General features: G+C 40.0%; 1 protein-coding gene across 1 annotated transcript; it reads left to right on the top strand.

Moving 5' to 3' along the window:
- Positions 1-4,919: 4,919 nt before the first annotated feature.
- On the top strand, positions 4,920-16,754 carry LOC122846094 (myosin-10-like). Its single transcript, XM_044142842.1, has 26 exons — positions 4,920-4,987; positions 5,278-5,672; positions 6,534-6,608; positions 6,685-6,768; positions 7,662-7,724; positions 8,538-8,639; positions 9,324-9,395; positions 9,476-9,532; positions 10,074-10,136; positions 10,226-10,288; positions 10,366-10,428; positions 10,493-10,558; positions 10,637-10,699; positions 11,437-11,499; positions 11,593-11,655; positions 11,733-11,795; positions 12,009-12,071; positions 12,154-12,207; positions 12,647-12,700; positions 13,061-13,123; positions 13,201-13,263; positions 14,584-14,637; positions 15,380-15,463; positions 15,550-15,612; positions 16,038-16,166; positions 16,251-16,754. The coding sequence occupies exons 2-26, from the start codon at positions 5,315-5,317 to the stop codon at positions 16,529-16,531; spliced, it is 2,226 nt and encodes a 741-aa protein (XP_043998777.1). The 5' UTR covers positions 4,920-4,987; positions 5,278-5,314; the 3' UTR covers positions 16,532-16,754.
- Positions 16,755-18,732: the final 1,978 nt, after the last annotated feature.

The following is an 18,732-nucleotide window of genomic DNA, read 5'->3' as shown; positions in this document are numbered from 1 at the left end:
TTGTGCCAACATCCGTTGTTTGTTTTGAAAACAAGCTTCTGATGAGGTGGAAAAAAACAGATCACATTTCTGCATTTAAACTCCAACTGAGGGTCAGGAATAATGACAGAGTAAGAAACCTTTTGGTAAGTCTAATAAAATTATACTTATTTATTTTGTTGTACTTATAATACGGAAAATATTAAAATCTCTGGATAACAGCTGAGAATTCCTATTTGTTCAAATCTGTTCGGAGGTCAATAAGATCACAGCTTTACAACAGTAACAAATGAAAAGGGCTCAGAAAGCTGTTTGACAAAATGTGTTAAAATTAAATTAATCCTTAGTAGCAAAAATGATTTTACATTGATTCACCATATTTATGATCATTTAAATTCACTTTTCTAAACGTAAAAACAAAAGAAATTTATTAATGAATATTTTTTACTTTGCAGTAATTGAGCTACATTACTATATTACTTATATGTGTGGATTGCATAAATGTAGTACACCATATGTTCGTTGTTATTCATCGTATTACGGCTGTTGATTATTTTAGTAAACAAGTATTCTACTGAATATTCCAATGACTAATCAAGCAATCAAATAAAAATGTGATAACATAAAATATTGGTAAATTCTACCATAACAGCAGTATTACTATTGGATCTCAACATCGGCTCAAATTTTTATATTTTTGCATCCCTACGATTACTTTTCTGTAGTTTAGAAACTTAACCTGTAACAATAATAATTCACTTTTTAAGTTTTTTCATAATTAAGGTACTCAAATCGTTTGAGAAATTTCTGCAGCCCTCATTGTATTCATTGTTGGATCAACATATAGCAGACAACATTTTGTCGGTATTATCACTGCTGCACAGTTTTGCTTTGATTTTAATGAACAACTGAAAATAACATTCCTGTGTAATATCTGAACATAAATGTAATTCATTCAACATAGTTACTTTTGTAATTAACAGCTTCTGTTATAACTTGTTGAACCACACTCCTTAATTAACATTAATATTGTCTGGTTTCAGGTGTAGCCGTTACCTTCCATCAGAATCAGTGTTGAAATTTCCCCAAGCCTAAAATGGAGACGTCATCAGGTGAGTCTGAAACTGAATATATATGTTGCACTAAAGGTTGGTGAACTAAAAACACTAAATGTATCAATTCTGCCACAAACAGTTGAGGATTAAAAAGAATAGACTTTACTTCAGGAAGTAGAAACTTTAACCTTATGTACAAAACTAGTTTGAGATTATTAGTGTTCTCTTTAAAGGGGGAGTATGATGTAAAATCCAAGTTTTTTTTAATTTTTTTTTAGCTTTCCATCATGTTATAATGTTATTTCTAATCAAAACCCTACCTGGAGTGTTGTTTTGATTATTTCATTCATGTTTGAGAAATCCTTTCATCTTAATGCCAATCTGGGAACAGGATAGGGCAGGGTGAATGCTGCTGCTTGCAGATTCTATGTATTTTATTTTTTGTTGTCAAATGTCAGGAGCCTAAGCGTGACTTTTTTTTCTCTTTTTTATACATATAAAATGATTATGTGCAGACTAACCTATTTAAATATGACAGCTGGTGTTTAAGAACTGTTTTCTACCCTTGCAGTTTGTATGTATACAGATTGTTCTTAAGAGATACCTGGAGTTACCTGGTATGTTACCTGGAGTGTGACAGTCTTATACCTGGGAATGTCTATATTTTGCATGCATGTATGTTTACATGTAGACAAGACGTGCTCCTTGTTGATTTGGGGTTGGCTGTTTTTGTTTGCTTTTGTTGATGTGTACATAAAGTTCTGAAAAACATCAAAAGAAATGTGGAATAAAAAGAATCTCCAGTGTTAAGTAATTCTACTTTTGCGTGATAAAATTAAACATGTCACAATAAAAATATGAATTAGATAATCAGAATTTAAAAGTTCTAACTCTACCTTTTCATTTTTGTTTTCAGTTACTGATCTAAGGATTGTGATTCTTGGAAAAAACAAAGAGGACAAAACAATGCTGAGTAAATTCATGACGGAACAGTATCCCTATTCTTCAAAGAAAGTAAAGTCCTTTGATGTTATTAAAAGTGAATGGAGGCAAAAACCTTTCACCCTGATAAACACAGGTGGCATCCTCAGTCTGCCTGTGGAAAGAGTCAGTCAAGACATGAAGATGTGTGCGACTCTCTGCCCACCTGGACCAAACGTCCTGCTGCTGTTGGTGAAGCCGACAGACTTCAACAAGTCGAACAGAGAGAATTTGAACTTTGTAATGAGTTTTTTTGGAAAAGAAGCTTTTAATTATGCAATAGTCATCACATCCAAAAATGATGAGCAGCCGACGTTTTCCATAAACCAACTTGTCAGAGAATGTGGCCAAAGGATCCACAAAGTGAACCTCAATGAAAGTAACTTTTCAGCCGATAATCTTGAAGAACTGATGAACAAAATGGAGAATTTGGTGAGAGAGAACAAAGGACGTCCTCTAACCTTTTCTGGAGACATGGATCCTATGGATCCTTCTCAATGTGTAAAACCCCAACTCAATCTGGTCTTATGTGGAAGACATGCAGTCAAGAAAGCTTCAGTAGCTCGCGCCATCCTGGGAGAAAATTATTCTGGTGATTCAAAGATTATTAGAAATCAGGGAACTGTCTGTGGGCATCAGGTGTCCATAATGGAGTTACCTGCTCTGTATGGAAGACCAAAGGAAGCAGTGGTGAAAGAATGCTTCAAATGTGTTTCCCTTTGTGGTCTTGAAGGCGTCCATGCCTTCATTTTGGTCCTCCCATTGGACTGTTCTACTGAGGAAGATAAGAAGGAGCTGGAAAGCATCCAGGAAATCTTCAGTTTAGGAATTAATGATTTCACCATGATTCTTTTTACTATGGAGGCAACTGACACACCTTCTGTAGCACTGAGGTTCCTGAGGGAAAATAGAGATATTAAAGATCTCTGTCAGAAATGTAGGGAACGATATGTGGTCTTCTACACAAAGAAACAGATATCTGAAGTGCTGCTCTGTGTCCAAGCCATGACAAATGTAGCAACAAGAAGCTTTACTGAAAAGATGTTCCCCAAGCCTCCTGTAAGACAGACTACAAAGCCTCGAATGTGGGAATCGTTTAACTCAGGCCAGAGTATCAACAAGCAAAGAAAGGATCCACAAAAGGTGGAGAATGTGCAGAGTTCAAAAGATGACTCTGGATCAGGGATCATGCAGAACCCAATTATAAACCAAAATCCATTCATGCCACAGAGTAAAGAGCCTCTCCGTATGGTGTTGATTGGGAAGACCGGTTGTGGTAAAAGTGCCACTGGAAACACCATCCTGGGCAGGAAATGCTTTTCATCAAAGGTTTCTCAAGAATCAGTGACAAAAGTTTGTCAGAAAGAGACAGGAGAGGTCAATGGTCGTTCGATTGCAGTGGTGGACACACCAGGACTGTTTGACACATCTCTGTCTAATGACCAAGTTAAACAAGAGCTGAAAAAATGCATCAGCTTGTCGGCCCCCGGACCTCATGTCTTCCTACTCGTCCTGCAGATCGGACGCTTTACGCAGGAAGAAAAAGAAACTGTGGAACTGGTCAAGAATTTCTTTGGAAAGAAGTCAGTGAACTTCATCATTGTTGTGTTCACCAGAGGAGACGAACTCAGAGATCAGACATTTGACAGTTACTTAAAAGAAAGCAAGGAATTTGTCAAAAGGCTGATCACTGATTGTGGGGACAGATATCAAGTCTTTAACAACAATGACCAAGAGAATCGATTTCAACTTACAGAGCTCCTAGACAAAGTGGAGGCAATGCTAAGGGAAAATGGTGGTAGCTACTACATTTCACAGCTCTTCAAAGATGCAGAGGAAGCCATACAGAAGGAAACCAAGAAGATACTGAAAGAAAAAGACACAGAGCTGCAGAAAAAGAAGGAAGACTTAGAAAAAGAACTTGAAATATTAAAACCAAGAAGAAATTGAGATATTTATTTATATAGAAGACTCATGTTTCAAAATGTTTACTTTTATGCTGATGATTGCTTTACGACAATCAATGAAAAACCCAAATTCAGAATCTCGGTGAAAACCGGAATGGGGAGACGGTTCATGCTGGAGATTTTAGATATCTATATTATTTATCTAGAAAATTAAATCTAAACACCTGGCAACTGTTAGAAAATGGCCTCTCAACCAGTTCATAAGCTACACAATCACAGGAATGACTGCTGGTCCAAAGATGACTCTTTGACACTCAAAGACAAGAGGAAGCAAGACAAACGCTGGCTGCTAAAAGAAGCTGGTTGCAGGATCCTGGTTTTAGGCATCTTTTTTCCAAGATGGCTCTGAATCCATTTTTAATTAGTTACAATCGATTCATCAGTGCCATTTGAACCGTCCTGTGCAGATGAGTTATTTAATTTTGACTCATGTTTAAAGTGTATCACGAGTGTTGGTCCACCATGTGCCACAAAATTGAAATGTTAGTGAGATTTGATGTTTTTTTAGAAGAGTTAAAAGGAATAAAGAGAAAATGTCAGGTAGTCATGTATCATGTTTTATAAAATAAAGTACAGAAGAGGCAATTCTGGTGTTCTGTCTCCACAGTGAATATTTACAGTTACAACTGCCTACAATGCAGGCTCAATTCAGAGGCCACCTTTTATTTCAGCTCCAATCCCAGCACACCGGGAATTTCACCTCATTTCAAGCCTGAATTTATTGAGATCCATTTTTTTTCCGAATGGGATCCTTCCAGTGACTGATTCCACTTCAACCTGTTCTGTGAGCAGATCTTTGAGTTATTCAGCAACGCAAGTGGCGACTAAACCCACCCCGGGGCCGACATCCTCCAACTCGAGTTGGACTCCTGCAGTTCTCCTGATTACTTCATGGTTGTTTCTTCTGATAAATGCTGTCCCATCAGTCTAAGTGGACCTGAACCTCCTGGTAGGTCTGCAGCTGCTCCACCCTCTCTGCATGTTCAGATGATGGATTGATCAGAGGTTTGTTCTGATCAGCATGTTGTTCTACATCTTAACCCTGATTGAAATTTCTCTGTTGGGCTTCATGTTGCTGCTTGTTCTCTAACAAAAGACTGAGGCCAGAAACAGCTGGATTCTCTTTACTAATCATGTGACTTCTGACACCAGAGGCTTGTTCTGGATCTTATTTAGGGTTTTCTGAATAAAGGGAGGATCATGATTACAGTTGGGTGTTAATGTGTTGTTTTGCCTGTTTCATGCCCCCCTCTCTCCACCCTGGAATGTTCTCCTGCTGGATTACTGGGGTAAAGCTGCTGGACTGGCTTATCTAGAGCTTCTGGCTTCAACATGAGGTCTGCTGCTCTGTTCCTGCTGATGCTCTGCCGCTCCGTCGGTGAAGGCCGAGCGGAGGTCTCTGTTCCTGCAGACGGTGGCACCAGGACCGAAGCGCGTCCCCCCAGGGACCTGAGCGTCCTCTGGGAAGAGGTGCAGGGCCTGAAGCAGCTGGTCCTCAGTCTGAAGGGGGACCAAGTGGATCAACGACAAGAACTCCGGACTGTGGAGAGTCGGGTGAGGGACGGGGAGATGGAGGCAGAGCTGAAGAAGCAGAGCATGGATGAGCTGAAGATGGCGCTAGACCTCCTGCTGACAGAGCAGAGCTCTGGTCTGAGGAAGAAGATGGAGGAGCTGGAAGAGAAGACCAAAGGTCAGACTTGTTGTTTTGTTAATGTGCTTCAAGGTTAATGAAGCACGTTAACCATGTGCTTCATTAACCTCATCGTCCTATTGGCTGATTATAGCTGTGATGAGGAGATGAAGGCAAGATCCATCAACCAGAACCCGTTCAGTTCAGTATATTTGGACCGATAAAGGCAGAGAGTTCAACTCTATCCAACCTTTTCTATCCAACTTTTTCTATCCAAACTTTTTCCCCAAAAATATATTCTCAACTCAGCACAGGAACCTCTAAATTTCTGCTCCCCGGTTCCACAAACAGAGTTCTGGTTTGCTGGGTTTTCTTTTGTCCGTCTAGGACATTCTACAGAGTTTCATGCTACTTCCTGCTGACCAGCTGGATGGAGATGTTGATTTCATTTTCCAGCAGACCTCGGTCTTGGCCCACACTGCCAAAAACACCAAAAGCTGCTTCAACGTCCCTGGTGGTATTGTGATTGATTGGCCAGCAAACTGACCTTTAACCCCAATCTTCAAGAGGAAGAAGACTTAGCGTTAGCATTTTTTTTCTTACAAAAACAAAGCAACAAAACTTTCAGTCTGTGGATGTTCAAACCTCCAACAACCTGCAGCTGGAACTGCAGTGAAACGCTGGTTTTCCACTCCACTGACTGAGTGAGGCTGAATAGAAATGCACACCGCACTTATCAGATTTTTATTTATGAACAGTTTTAAAGTCACCCTCCACCTTATCTTTATTTAGCACATAAAACGTATTCCTTCAGAGTGGGTTGGTAAGATGTTTCAAAGCTTTATGGCTCTGTCTCTCGGGCGTCGTTTATCTTGACCCCAGACAAGCTGTGACGTTTCCTGCCTCGTTTGTTTCTCTTAGCTGAGATATCAGAGCTTCAGGCCAGAATAAGCAGCAGTGAGAACTCAGTGGAGATCCTGAAGAAGAAGAACTCCGGTGAGTCTCAGGAAAAACAAAAAGCTGCTGGTGTGTCTGTGCAGCGCTAAGCGGTTGGGTGCTGCTGTCTCCACAGCTGCTGCAGCTGAGCTGCTGTTCCTGCAGACCAGACTGAGGGCCAGTGAGAGCAGCGTGGAGCAGCTGAGGAGGAAGGACACAGGTCATCATCCTCCTCTCAGACACCCTCTTTACATCTTCTCTGGGTTCCATGCAGAGCTCTACTGAAGTGTTCTCACTCCCTGACCTTAACCACATTTCCTCATGTTCCGACCACAAACATCTTTGTATTAATTAGGATTCTTTTGTGGCAGATCGACGCATACAAACGACTGTGGAAGCGAAAAAAAAAGAGATAATTTAAAAACTGTGGAAGATCACTTGACGTGACTCGTGTTTCCAATAAACATGGAGTTGCGCAAATTGAAATTACAAAAGTTAATTTGCTTTATGGAAACACAATAATTTTGAAAACGCTCATGTTTTCTGATAAAAGGTTTTTACGGTCACATTAAATTGATGTATTTTTCAAAACTGCAATGCAAACACTTTTTTCCCCCGTGTCACACAAGTCACATGATCAACAGCTGGATGTTACAACTGGCGAGAACGTCGAAGAAGACAACAGGAAGTTCAAAAAAGACAAAAGGAAGTTCAAAAAAGACAACAGGAAGTTCAAAAAAGACAACAGGAAGTTCAAAAAAGACAACAGGAAGTTTAAAAAAGACAACAGGAAGTTAAAAGAGACAACAGGAAGTTTAAAAAAAAAGACAACAGGAAGTTTAAAAAAGACAACAGGAAGTTAAAAGAGACAACAGGAAGTTTAAAAAAAAGACAACAGGAAGTTTAAAAAAGACAACAGGAAGTTAAAAGAGACAACAGGAAGTTTAAAAAAAGACAACAGGAAGTTTAAAAAAGACAACAGGAAGTAGCCACAGATATTAATTTTTTGTTAAGTGGACATTTGTCACATGTTCTGAGTTGGACAGGCCAGTAGAATCTGATCCAGTGGGTATCTGATCTGGATGTCAGTAACCTGCATTTTGCTGCTTTCAGTTCTGACAGGCAGACTGTGCAACACGGAGCGTTTGATGGAGGACCTGATGGGGCAGATCTCAGGTCAGGCTGCTCCTCACACACTCTGTAGTCTGGTTCATTCTTAGATTCAGTGGGACTTTCTGAGCGTTTCATCACACAGAGCTCAGGATGTTTGTGGATCTAGAAAACGTAGCTACTCAGCATGTTTTCCTGAAGTCGTCTCAGTTCTGTTGCAGGAGTCTTCAATGAGAAACTTCAGCTCAAAGTAAATTCTAAAGCCAGTTCGATTTAGCAAAGGTTGATTGAGCTTAGTCTCAAACTAACAGCTGCAGGGACTACAGTAAAAGTTTTCACACCCTCTGAGGTTTTTCACATTGCAGCCTTGAGCTTCACTGTATTTCATCAGTGAAGCTCTGAGCCTCTCTACCAGCTTTAATCATCAGACTGAACGTTTGGTCGTTTGTCTTTGCAGAACAGATCAAGCTCAGTCAGTTTGGACAGAGGGCATCTGTGAACATCAGTTTTTACATTTTGTTACAGATTGTCAGTTGGATTTATGTTTGAACTTTGACTAGGCCATTTTAGCACATCAGTATTCTTTGATCAGACTCAAAGAATGCCTCATCTGCTTTCTTGTTTGTGGAGAAAATGTGAAAACCGTTTTGCTTTCACTTCACCAACTTTTATGAGCAACTTTGTCTTCGTCTGTCCCATGAAACTCCAGTAAAACACACTGACAATCATGACTGTAAGGTGACAAAGTGGAGCGTTTTATCAATGTGCTCTAACAGTTTGAATGGTCATCAAGCGCAGGAAAGGAAAGCGTCTGTCAGGAGTCACTACAAGCTTTTGTGTTGAAGTGAAAAACGTTCGTCAGGTTTTCTTCTCTCCCAGAAATCCAGGCCTGCAACATTTCAGCCGGGATGGATTCTGAAGCCCTGGTGCTGGAGAGTCACCTGGACGTCCACCTGGACACGCTGAAGGCTGACATTGAAGGTAACTGTCAGCCTTCTGGGTCCAACATGTTGGAAAGCATTATACTAAGAGCACATGATGCTACTGCACCACTGTAATGTACAGAGTCAGATCAGCAGGTAAAGCTGCTGCAGCTGTTAGCAACACATAAACACACAGCAGCAGCAGCAATGAGCCCATAGTTACATCACATCCATGTTTCTGCACTAACGATCTGTCACCCTGGCAACACTCAATCTAGACGACCTTTGACCCATTCCTGTTTAAAATCCAACATGCTTACAACAATTCAACTAGAACTGAGTTGTTTAATTCATAAATAATTTTAGACAGATGTAAGAGCTTTTTCTAATATCTTAAAAGAAGATATGAAATAAGACAAAACTAACTGAAAAGTAACGTTTTAGTAATATAAATACATTTGTTTTAATCAAAAATGCTTGAATATAGATTAAAACATACTAGCTCCTCAGGTTGATGGTTTCACTTAAAACAAGACATTTCTTTTCTGTTTTAGGTTAAAAAAAATAAATAAATAAAAAATCTCCCAGTGGAACCTGTACTTTTTAAATCTACATTTAAGAGTTATTGATGTACTGTCTGCTTTAACAGCAGTAAACTTCTTCACTTTATCGTCAACATTTCAGCTCCACTGGTTATTAGAAAACCTTGGATGGTTTTTTTTATGACTCTCTTCCCTTCCAGCTCAGATTCATCAGCTGGAAAACAAACTGACTTCCAGTCACGTGTTCCTGGAAGGCCTGAGTGCTGCTGCTGGTCAGACCGTTCAACAACCAGTCACACGTCCAGATTCTTTTCTGCTGCCCATTAACACCGAACTGAACTGTTTGCTGCAGAGCATCGCCTGAACGAAGCTGAGAGACAACAGGATGAACTCAGGAGCCACAACACAGGTGAGCTGCACTTTGACCCCTGTGAAGGCAGGTGGGGCCCTAGAGGAGCCGACCCCCTGACCCGACATACAGGACGTTACAGTAACCCAGCCTGGATTACTGTTGCCTTTGAAGATTTTAGGTTTTGTTTTTGTGAGCTGCTGCAGTGGAAAAAGCTCCATTGAACTAATGGACCAGTGGAGTTTGAGATCTGTGTCTGACTTTTGTACGCCAGTCAGTTAGTTCAATGGATTAAACAATGATTTGAGGAGTTTTTATTATCGCCATAGATGTTCTTCAGGATCGAGTTTTTTTAAAACCGGAAACAAAACGTAATCAGGTTGGCTCTGGTTGGTAATGTGCTTTGGTTTAGATGTGAGAAGAACATTTTAAAACAGAATGTATCTGTTTTAAAAGGAAGTTAATAAACTCTAGAATAAAGGAAAGTGAGTCAACAAAAGAGTCCAGTGGCAGCAATCTGCTGTGACGCTTCAAGGTCCAACAGCGTCGACAACGGAGACAAAACAGAAACTCTTTTATTGTTGTTTTTTTTTTTTTTTAGAGTTGGAGAGCAGACTGAGATCCAGAGAAAAACAGCTGGAAGATCAGAAGACATTAAACACATGTATGATGTTTACTTTATTGAAAATGAAACTTATTTTAAAAACAAGTTGAAAGATGAAATATATAAGAAAAGGCAAATCTGTTCTGTAGCCATGGAGACCAGACTGAGATCTACTGAGGAACAACTGGACCAGTTAAAGAATCAGTCTGCAGGTACCATCATCAGGTCTCGTGTTTGGTTCTGTTCATCCTCAGTGAAGTGATGAAATGAATGAATGAATCCTGTTTAGTTCTGGAGGTCAGACTGAGAGTCAGTGAGAGACGGCTGGAGGAGCAGGAAGCAGGAAGCTCAGGTAACATGTGAGACTTTTCTGTGGCTCATTTCAAACATGAACGACTGACTGCTGCTTCGTTCAGCTGACGTCCCGGTCCGACTGAAATCCACTGACGATCAGCTGGTCCAGTTGAAGAACCACACAGCAGGTACTAATGTTAGTGTTTTAAATAAGTTTTGTGTGGTGGTTAATAACCATTATGAGTTGTTTATCATGTCCTGCTCAGTTCTGGAGGTCAGACTGAGAGTCAGTGAGAAGAACCTGGAAGACCTGAAGACAGAAAACTCAGGTAACAATAAGGCTGGATATTTACAACCATACACTCTGTTTAGATCCTGATGTTGTGATATCTTACTTTTTTTTATTAAGAATCCAACAAATGAATGTGATATTGGTCGGACTGAGAGAGAACAGTCGACTGTTCCCTTTGTCAGATTAACGTCAGAAATCAAAACGACCCACATGACCTGAATGAAGCAAAAACATCTGGAAGCATTTTCATAAATCTGCCAACATAAAAACAAATCTTAACATAGTTCCCTTGATGGAAGGAAATATCAGATGATATACTTTTATTTATTATGTCATATTTTTGAGGTTTACATGGATTGGGATTCACAGAAACATTCAGTCTGATTATGACTCAGAAGGCGCCGATGTGATTGATTATAAAGTAATTATTGATGTAACATCGTCCTCCACCCACATGAACCTCATCACTGTTTAACAAACACCACCACCTGCCAACTAAAGACCAAAACATCACAATTTTCTTCTTAGTTTTGGAAATCAGACTGAGGGTCATGGAGAGACACAAACCTGAACATTTACCTTTAAATGTTTTATTTACAGAATGTAAAACTCAGAGAGAGCAGAAAGACTGGAAAACTCCCAGTTCATTGTTAACTGTCTCAGATTCCTAACATATCCTAAAATATAGTTAGAAATCTGTAAATTTGGTTGAAAGAAACTAAACGATCCAATAATGGCTCCTTGAGGAACAACCTGCTGATGATTTGTGTTCAGAGTTGGTGAGTAGACTGAGAACCAGAGAGACACAGCTGGAGGACCAGAAGACAACAAACATAAGTACTAGTAGATGCTTACTGAAATATTGGCAAATTAATCTGTTTCTTAAAAAGAAATAACATTTTTTAATCAACAATCTGATCTGTTCTGTAGCCATGGAGACCAGACTGAGGTCTACTGAGGAACAACTGGACCAGTTAAAGAATCAGTCTGCAGGTACCATCATCAGGTCTCGTGTTTGGTTCTGTTCATCCTCAGTGAAGTGATGAAATGAATGAATGAATCCTGTTTAGTTCTGGAGGTCAGACTGAGAGTCAGTGAGAGACGGCTGGAGGAGCAGGAAACAGGAAGCTCAGGTAACAAGTTTTATGTCTTCTTCCTGTTCACATAAATTTGAAATAATAAAATAATTTAGCTGTAGCTCTTCCAATTGTAAATAAAAATGATAAAGGTGCATATTTCTGAAAAGTGAGCCAGGTCTTAACACAGGTTTGACAATAGAATAAAAGTGGGTGATCCAGAAATGGTTCCTGGAGGAACTCCTTCCTAAAGGTCAGTTTTCTGTCTAGATTTGGAGAGCAGACTGAGATCCAGAGAAAAACAGCTGGAAGATCAGAAGACAACAATCACAGGTACCACAGGATGCTGAGTGAAATAATGGCAAATGAAGATCATTAAAAGAAGATTCATTAGTAAAACTGATTTGTTAAGCAGAGATGGAGGTTCGACTTGGATCAACTGAGAGACAGCTGGAGAATCACACAGCAGGTACCTTCATCATCATCATCATAACCATCATCATAACCATCATCATCATCACCATCAGGGACAGAACTCATACAGCACTTCTCCAGTTAATGGCAGCAGTGGCTCCTTCAGTGGCTCCATCTAGAGGAGAAAGTCTTCCAGTTCCAGTGCTAAATGTTCATTAGAATTTAAAGTTAGCTGATCTTTTAGGATGTGCTCTCGCATTATTTGTTGCCATTACCATTATATTTCTTAAAAATGGTCTCAAAACAACAATATTATCGTTTATCGTCACAACCACTGGGACTATTTATCATCCAGTAAAATGTATTATCGTGACAGGCCTACTGACAGTTAATCACAGTTAGAAAAGCTGCAGTTCGGATGTAGCTAAGAGCTAAATCACCCCCCGATTGAGTTCCTTCAACTATCTTCTTAGTCACTCTAATATTATTTTCAGTTCAGTTCTCCCAGATGGAGTCCAGACTAACTGATGGATTGAATAGAACAACAGGTCAGTCACATTTTTACTAATCATTTAGTTTCAAATCATTCATTTATCTCTCTGGTTGCTAGCAGCATGCTAACACAACTGCATCAACTTGTTCCATTAGATGAAGTATTAATTCACTCTGTTCAGTCAGGCTTAGCTGAGAAGTAACGCTTTAAACTTAGAAGTATAAATTTTAAAGGGAACTTTGCAGACTTGTAAATAAAACAGGAAGATCCAAAAAGGTTTCTTGTGTTCAGAGTTGGTGAGTTATTGAAAGATCTGAATGTTAGCAACTCAAGTAAGATGCTACTGAGTTCTGCTGAAGGCAATTAAAAATGTCATCGTATTAAATCCATGAATAAAATCTGATCTGTTCTGTAGTCATGGAGACCAGACTGAGGTCTACTGAGGAACAACTGGACCAGTTAAAGAATCAGTCTGCAGGTACCATCATCAGGTCTCGTGTTTGGTTCTGTTCATCCTCAGTGAAGTGATGAAATGAATGAATGAATCCTGTTTAGTTCTGGAGGTCAGACTGAGAGTCAGTGAGAGACGGCTGGAGGAGCAGGAAACAGGAAGCTCAGGTAACAACTAGACCGACTGCTTGTTCATGTTCAAATAAATATGAAATAAAAATCACTCACAGGTAACTTTGCCAAGCGTAAATAAAGTTTTTAAATTCACATATTTCTGAAAAGTCTGACCAGAAATGGTTCCTGGAGGAACTCCTTCCTAAAGGTCGGTTTTCTGTCTAGATTTGGAGAGCAGACTGAGATCCAGAGAAAAACAGCTGGAAGATCAGAAGACAACAATCACAGGTACCACAGGATGCTGAGTGAAATAATGGCAAATGAAGATCATTAAAAGAAGATTCATTAGTAAAACTGATTTGTTAAGCAGAGATGGAGGTTCGACTTGGATCAACTGAGAGACAGCTGGAGAATCACACAGCAGGTACCTTCATCATCATCATCATCATAACCATCATCACCACCATCATCACCATCATCAGGGACTGAAGGCACTTCCCTAGTCATTTCGCTTTAGACCAGAGCCACATTCATCCTGTCACACTCACAAACATACTCATATTCACACACCGAAACACTCCAGAATAAAACTGTATGATCCAACAATGGTTCCTGGAGGAACTCCTTCCTAAAGGTCAGTTTTCTGTCTAGAGTTGGAGAGCAGACTGAGATCCAGAGAAAAACAGCTGGAAGATCAGAAGACATTAAACACATGTATGGTGTTTACTTTATTGAAAATGAAACTTATTTTAAAAACAAGTTGAAAGATGAAATATATAAGAAAAGGCAAATCTGTTCTGTAGCCATGGAGACCAGACTGAGATCTACTGAGGAACAACTGGACCAGTTAAAGAATCAGTCTGCAGGTACCATCATCAGGTCTCGTGTTTGGTTCTGTTCATCCTCAGTGAAGTGATGAAATGAATGAATGAATCCTGTTTAGTTCTGGAGGTCAGACTGAGTCAGTGAGAGACGGCTGGAGGAGCAGGAAGCAGGAAGCTCAGGTAACAAGTCAGACTTTTACATCGACTGAACATTTCTAATAACTTGTCATAACTGGAGCAGGAATGTTTTACCATCTGATCCAAGGAAACAAAATGTTTTGCTCCAGATTGTCTCAACATGTAAATGTTGTAGAAATCCTCCAGTCCAAACTGTCTGGTTGATGTTGAAATCACTCTGCTTTTTCAGCTTATCAGATATTCCACAATGTTTCTAACAAATTTGTTAAAGTAGATGATTAAAGCTGATGAATATTGTTTTAAATCAATATTATTGCATAACAATAACACTGAGTGGCTTTGCCACTAGCAGTTAAATGGTTAATCTATTCTATTAAATTATGTTTATTTTAACTCCATGTGTGATTTTCAGCTCAGTTCTCCTGGATGGAGTCCAGACTGACGGATGAACAGCGCAGAACTGCAGGTCAATCACAACTTCACAAATCATTTGATTAATAAATCATTTCAATTGGTGTTTTTTAAAACTTATCTTTGGGTTTTAAGTCACAGAAGTGTGCAGATTTATAGTTCTTAATTATTTTAATTTTAAGACATTTGAGAAAACATTCTGTGGTCTGATGAGACAAAGGTGGAACGTTTTGGAAGGTGTGTGTCCAGGAATCCTTAAGAGGTATTTCAAAAGTCTTAAATTCATGTATCTAAAATTCAGGCAATACATTTATTTTTAAAAAGTAAGTCGACCTTTAATACGTTAACCACAGGTCTTACATTTTGTCGTGACACGAACATTTAATGGTTTATAGTCTTTGTATTTTTTTTCTGGTGGGAGAAAAATAGAAACCTGATAGATCCCTTTTTCTATCAGGCAAAAGTTTGAGTAATCTTCATTAAGTCTACTGATAATTAACCGCTAACTCACCTTGCTAGCTAGTTAACTTTTTTTTTTTTTTTTTGCCTCTATCATGAATAAGTGCAAACGTATCAGCAGTTGGTTGACTAGATGGAGTTCTGTGGAGACCTAGGTCTTAAATTCCATTCATAATGGTCTTTAAAAGTCTTAAATTTGACTTGGTAAAACCTGGAGAAACCCAGGGTTTAGGTAATTAACAGGTTGAAAAAATGAGACCGGTGTGATTCTAAACATCATTACACATTTTAAGGAGTGAAATTATAGTAATAATGATTTAGAATAAATTATTTTTCAGAGTTTGAAACCCAGCTGTCAGCTGTGACTTTCAGACTGAACGTGACTAAAGAGCTTCTGGATGATCTGAAGAAACAAAGTCTAGGTGATGGATAATTACAGATGTTTTCTTTTAGCAGTTTCTTTATGCCCATTGTGCCTGGATAAAGAGTTTTGTGTTTTATATGTCAGCTGGAGCAGCTGACCTGGCTTCACTTTCAGAGAGACTGACTGCAGCTCAGGGGAACACAGAAGGTAAATTCTCCTGAGACGTTCAGAAACAATGAAAAAAAATAATGGAGATGTTTCATCTAAGCTACCAATCAGACTGAAGACAGAATGATTAAACTCTTCAGCTCTGACAGAACCATCTGGGACAAACTTCCACAAAACTGAACAATAGCTGAAAGACTGAGTTCCTTTAAATCCAGGTTAAAAACCTACCAGTTTAGAGCTGAACCATTTGAACTGTAATAACTGGAATATTGACATATGTGATGGGTGTTAATATTTTAATGACGGCTCTTGACAAAATGTATAATCTGCTATTGGTTTTCACAACTGCTGACTATATGATGTTTATGATGTGAAGCACTTGGACGGCCGTGTTGTTGAAATGTGCTGTAGAAATAAATTTGACTGATCGATTGATCACTGAGGCTCCAACATGTTTCTTCCAGATGAGGTGAAGGTGGCTTTTTCAGCCGGTCTGACTGATTCAGGAATAGTCGGTCCATTTGATGAAGAAACTACTCTGATCTTCTCCAAAACCATCACCAACGTTGGCTGGGGCTACAACAGCTCTGCAGGTAGCAGGAGGGCCGTCTCTGTAAACGCTCTGTCTGGCTGCAGGGCAGCGAACTGATGAATGAATGTTGCTGCTGCTGCTGCAGGTGTTTTCACCGCTCCAGTCACGGGACTTTATTTCTTCAGCTTCACGGCTGCAGATTACTTGAAGGGTTACATGGGCCTGTACCTGTACAGGAACGAGCAGCCAGTCACATTCAGCCTGGACCTGAATGACCATGGAGGATACGCCTCCATGACCAGTGCAGTGGCTCTGCAGCTGGACCGGGGCGATCGGGTTCGCCTCGCTCTGCCAGCCAGCTATCGGCTCTATGACGACTCCAGAAACTTCAGCGTGTTCTCAGGTTTCCTGCTGTTCCCGGTCTGACCCGGCTGCGTCAGGAGCAACATGGAGTCTTCACTCAGACTGAAATAAAAGTAGATTTTTTTGGTCAGTGGAAAGGATTCTGTGGTTCCATTTTGAACAAACTCAACTCTAGCTATCTTGATTAGTATAAGTACACATTTCATTCAGGTTGGGTATGTGTATTTTTTTGTGGTCTGTCTCTTGTCGATGCTGTGTATGTAAATCAATAGAAAAATGAAGTTGTTAGGAGAGAAAATGTAATAAAATTTAAAAATGTGACCGCATTTGATTCTGACATTTTAATAAAATCATCTTAGCACTGGGTTGGACTCTCTAGTCCAGTACTTGACTGGATTGAATCTTACCTGTTAACCTCTTTATGTCAACAGATAACGTCTCATGGCAGAGGACAGAAAAAACCTTCTCCGAAGCTCGTCTCTTTTGGTTCAAACTAGCTTCAACCAGTCTGCATTTATACAATGGGCTGCACAGTGGCGCGGTCCGTAACGCTGTTGCCTTGCAGTCAGAAAGTTGTGGGTTTGCATCCCGGCCTTTCTGTACGGAGTTTGCATGTTCTCCCTGTGCATGCGTGGGTTTCCTCCGGGTACTCCGGTTTCCTCCCACAGTCCAAAAACATGACTGTCAGGTAAGAGTTAATTGGTCTCTCTAAATTTTCCCTAAGTGTGAGTGTGTTCCCCTTAGATAGACATGGAAAAAAATACATATTTTTCATGATTATGTTAATCGCCAAATAGAAGATTTTGTTGACCTTGATAATGATGTAGTTGTTGCTGAAGGTGTCGGCTGCACTGCAGGTGGAGCTAGCCGGGAAAATGTGGTTCATTTTGTGTCTGGCAGGGAACACACAAAGGGGAAGTAAAAGAAAGTTAAACAGACTGAAGCCATTTCTGAAAAAAAAAAAATGCACGGATTCTCCTCCGTGCTATCAGAGGGGAAATTACCGAGGGGAATCCCAAACAGCTGACAAGGCGCAACCCGAAGTGCAGCGGACATTGGAGATGATATGTGGAAACAACATCAATGTTTATAAAACATTTCGTGCAAAGAATATAGAAATGACAAGAGGAGGAGTTGGAGCGAAATTGCTACGCAGTTGATGAACCCGGTAACCTTTCAGCTGTTCTTAGTTAACATGACATAAATAGGTTCTAATGATTTTCATTCAGTCAGGACGTTACGCTGACACTAGAGCCACATGCACTACAGGTAGATTGCAGTAAAGCATTGATTAATGCCTGGTTTTAAAATGAGTTCACTGGACTTGTAGCCATTATTGTGTGCCCATTGTTGGACACCACACGGCACGACCGAACGATCGAACCATTATACCTAGGATTTCTGTCAGTTAATGTGTGATCTCTCAGGTTTTGAAAATGGGCCGACAATCGGCTGACAATTCTAAGATCGTGTAGTGTGCGCTGGACATTACACTAAGGAAATGAGGAAGGGAGGGTCAGTGGAGAGCAGGAGTTGAGCCTTTTTTATATTAGTTTTATTTGAAATAAATCTATTTCGATTGTCTTTTGTGTCGTTTTAGTTGTGAGAAGATTCACAGAGGGAGTCAGAGGAGAAGAAAACAACAAAACAGATTGTGGATTGTGAACAACAGAAATCATTTCTGATCAATTTCAGTGAATGGAATATAAAATAAAAAATAAAGTGTGTGAGGGAATAGTGAGCGACGGTGAGCCACCACCAACACGTCACTGAGCAGTGACGTGAGCAGTGAGCTCGTCTTTTTTGGTTCAAACTAGCTTCAACCAGTCTTTATTTATACATTAAATAAAAGCTGCTTTTAATCCCGCTGTAAGCGCGAGTAGTAAAGTGACAGCTACTGCGTGGTGTTGTTTTCAATGGAAGTAATATGAAAAGGCACGTATGATGATCACCTGGCAACGGCAACGCGTCAGGGGTTTTTCGCCGCCCTTCTCGTCACCGGTGACGTCAAAATGTTCAATGATATATTAATATGAACACAGCCATTCATTGGGCTGCACGGTGGCGCAGTCTGTACGCTGTTGCCTTGCAGTCGGAAGGTTGTGGGTTCGCATCCCGGCCTTCTTTCTGTACGGAGTTTGGCATGTTCTCCCTGTGCATGCGTGGGTTTCCTCCGGGTACTCCGGTTTCCTCCCACATTCCAAAAACATGTCAGCCAGGTAAGAGTTAATTGGTCTCTCTAAATTCTCCCTAGTTGTGAGTGT

This window comes from Gambusia affinis, linkage group LG16 (assembly GCF_019740435.1).
Source record: "Gambusia affinis linkage group LG16, SWU_Gaff_1.0, whole genome shotgun sequence".
NCBI lineage: Eukaryota > Metazoa > Chordata > Actinopteri > Cyprinodontiformes > Poeciliidae > Gambusia > Gambusia affinis.
The sequence above is the reverse complement of the archived record's forward strand: the minus strand, read 5'-3'. Positions and strand labels throughout refer to the sequence as shown.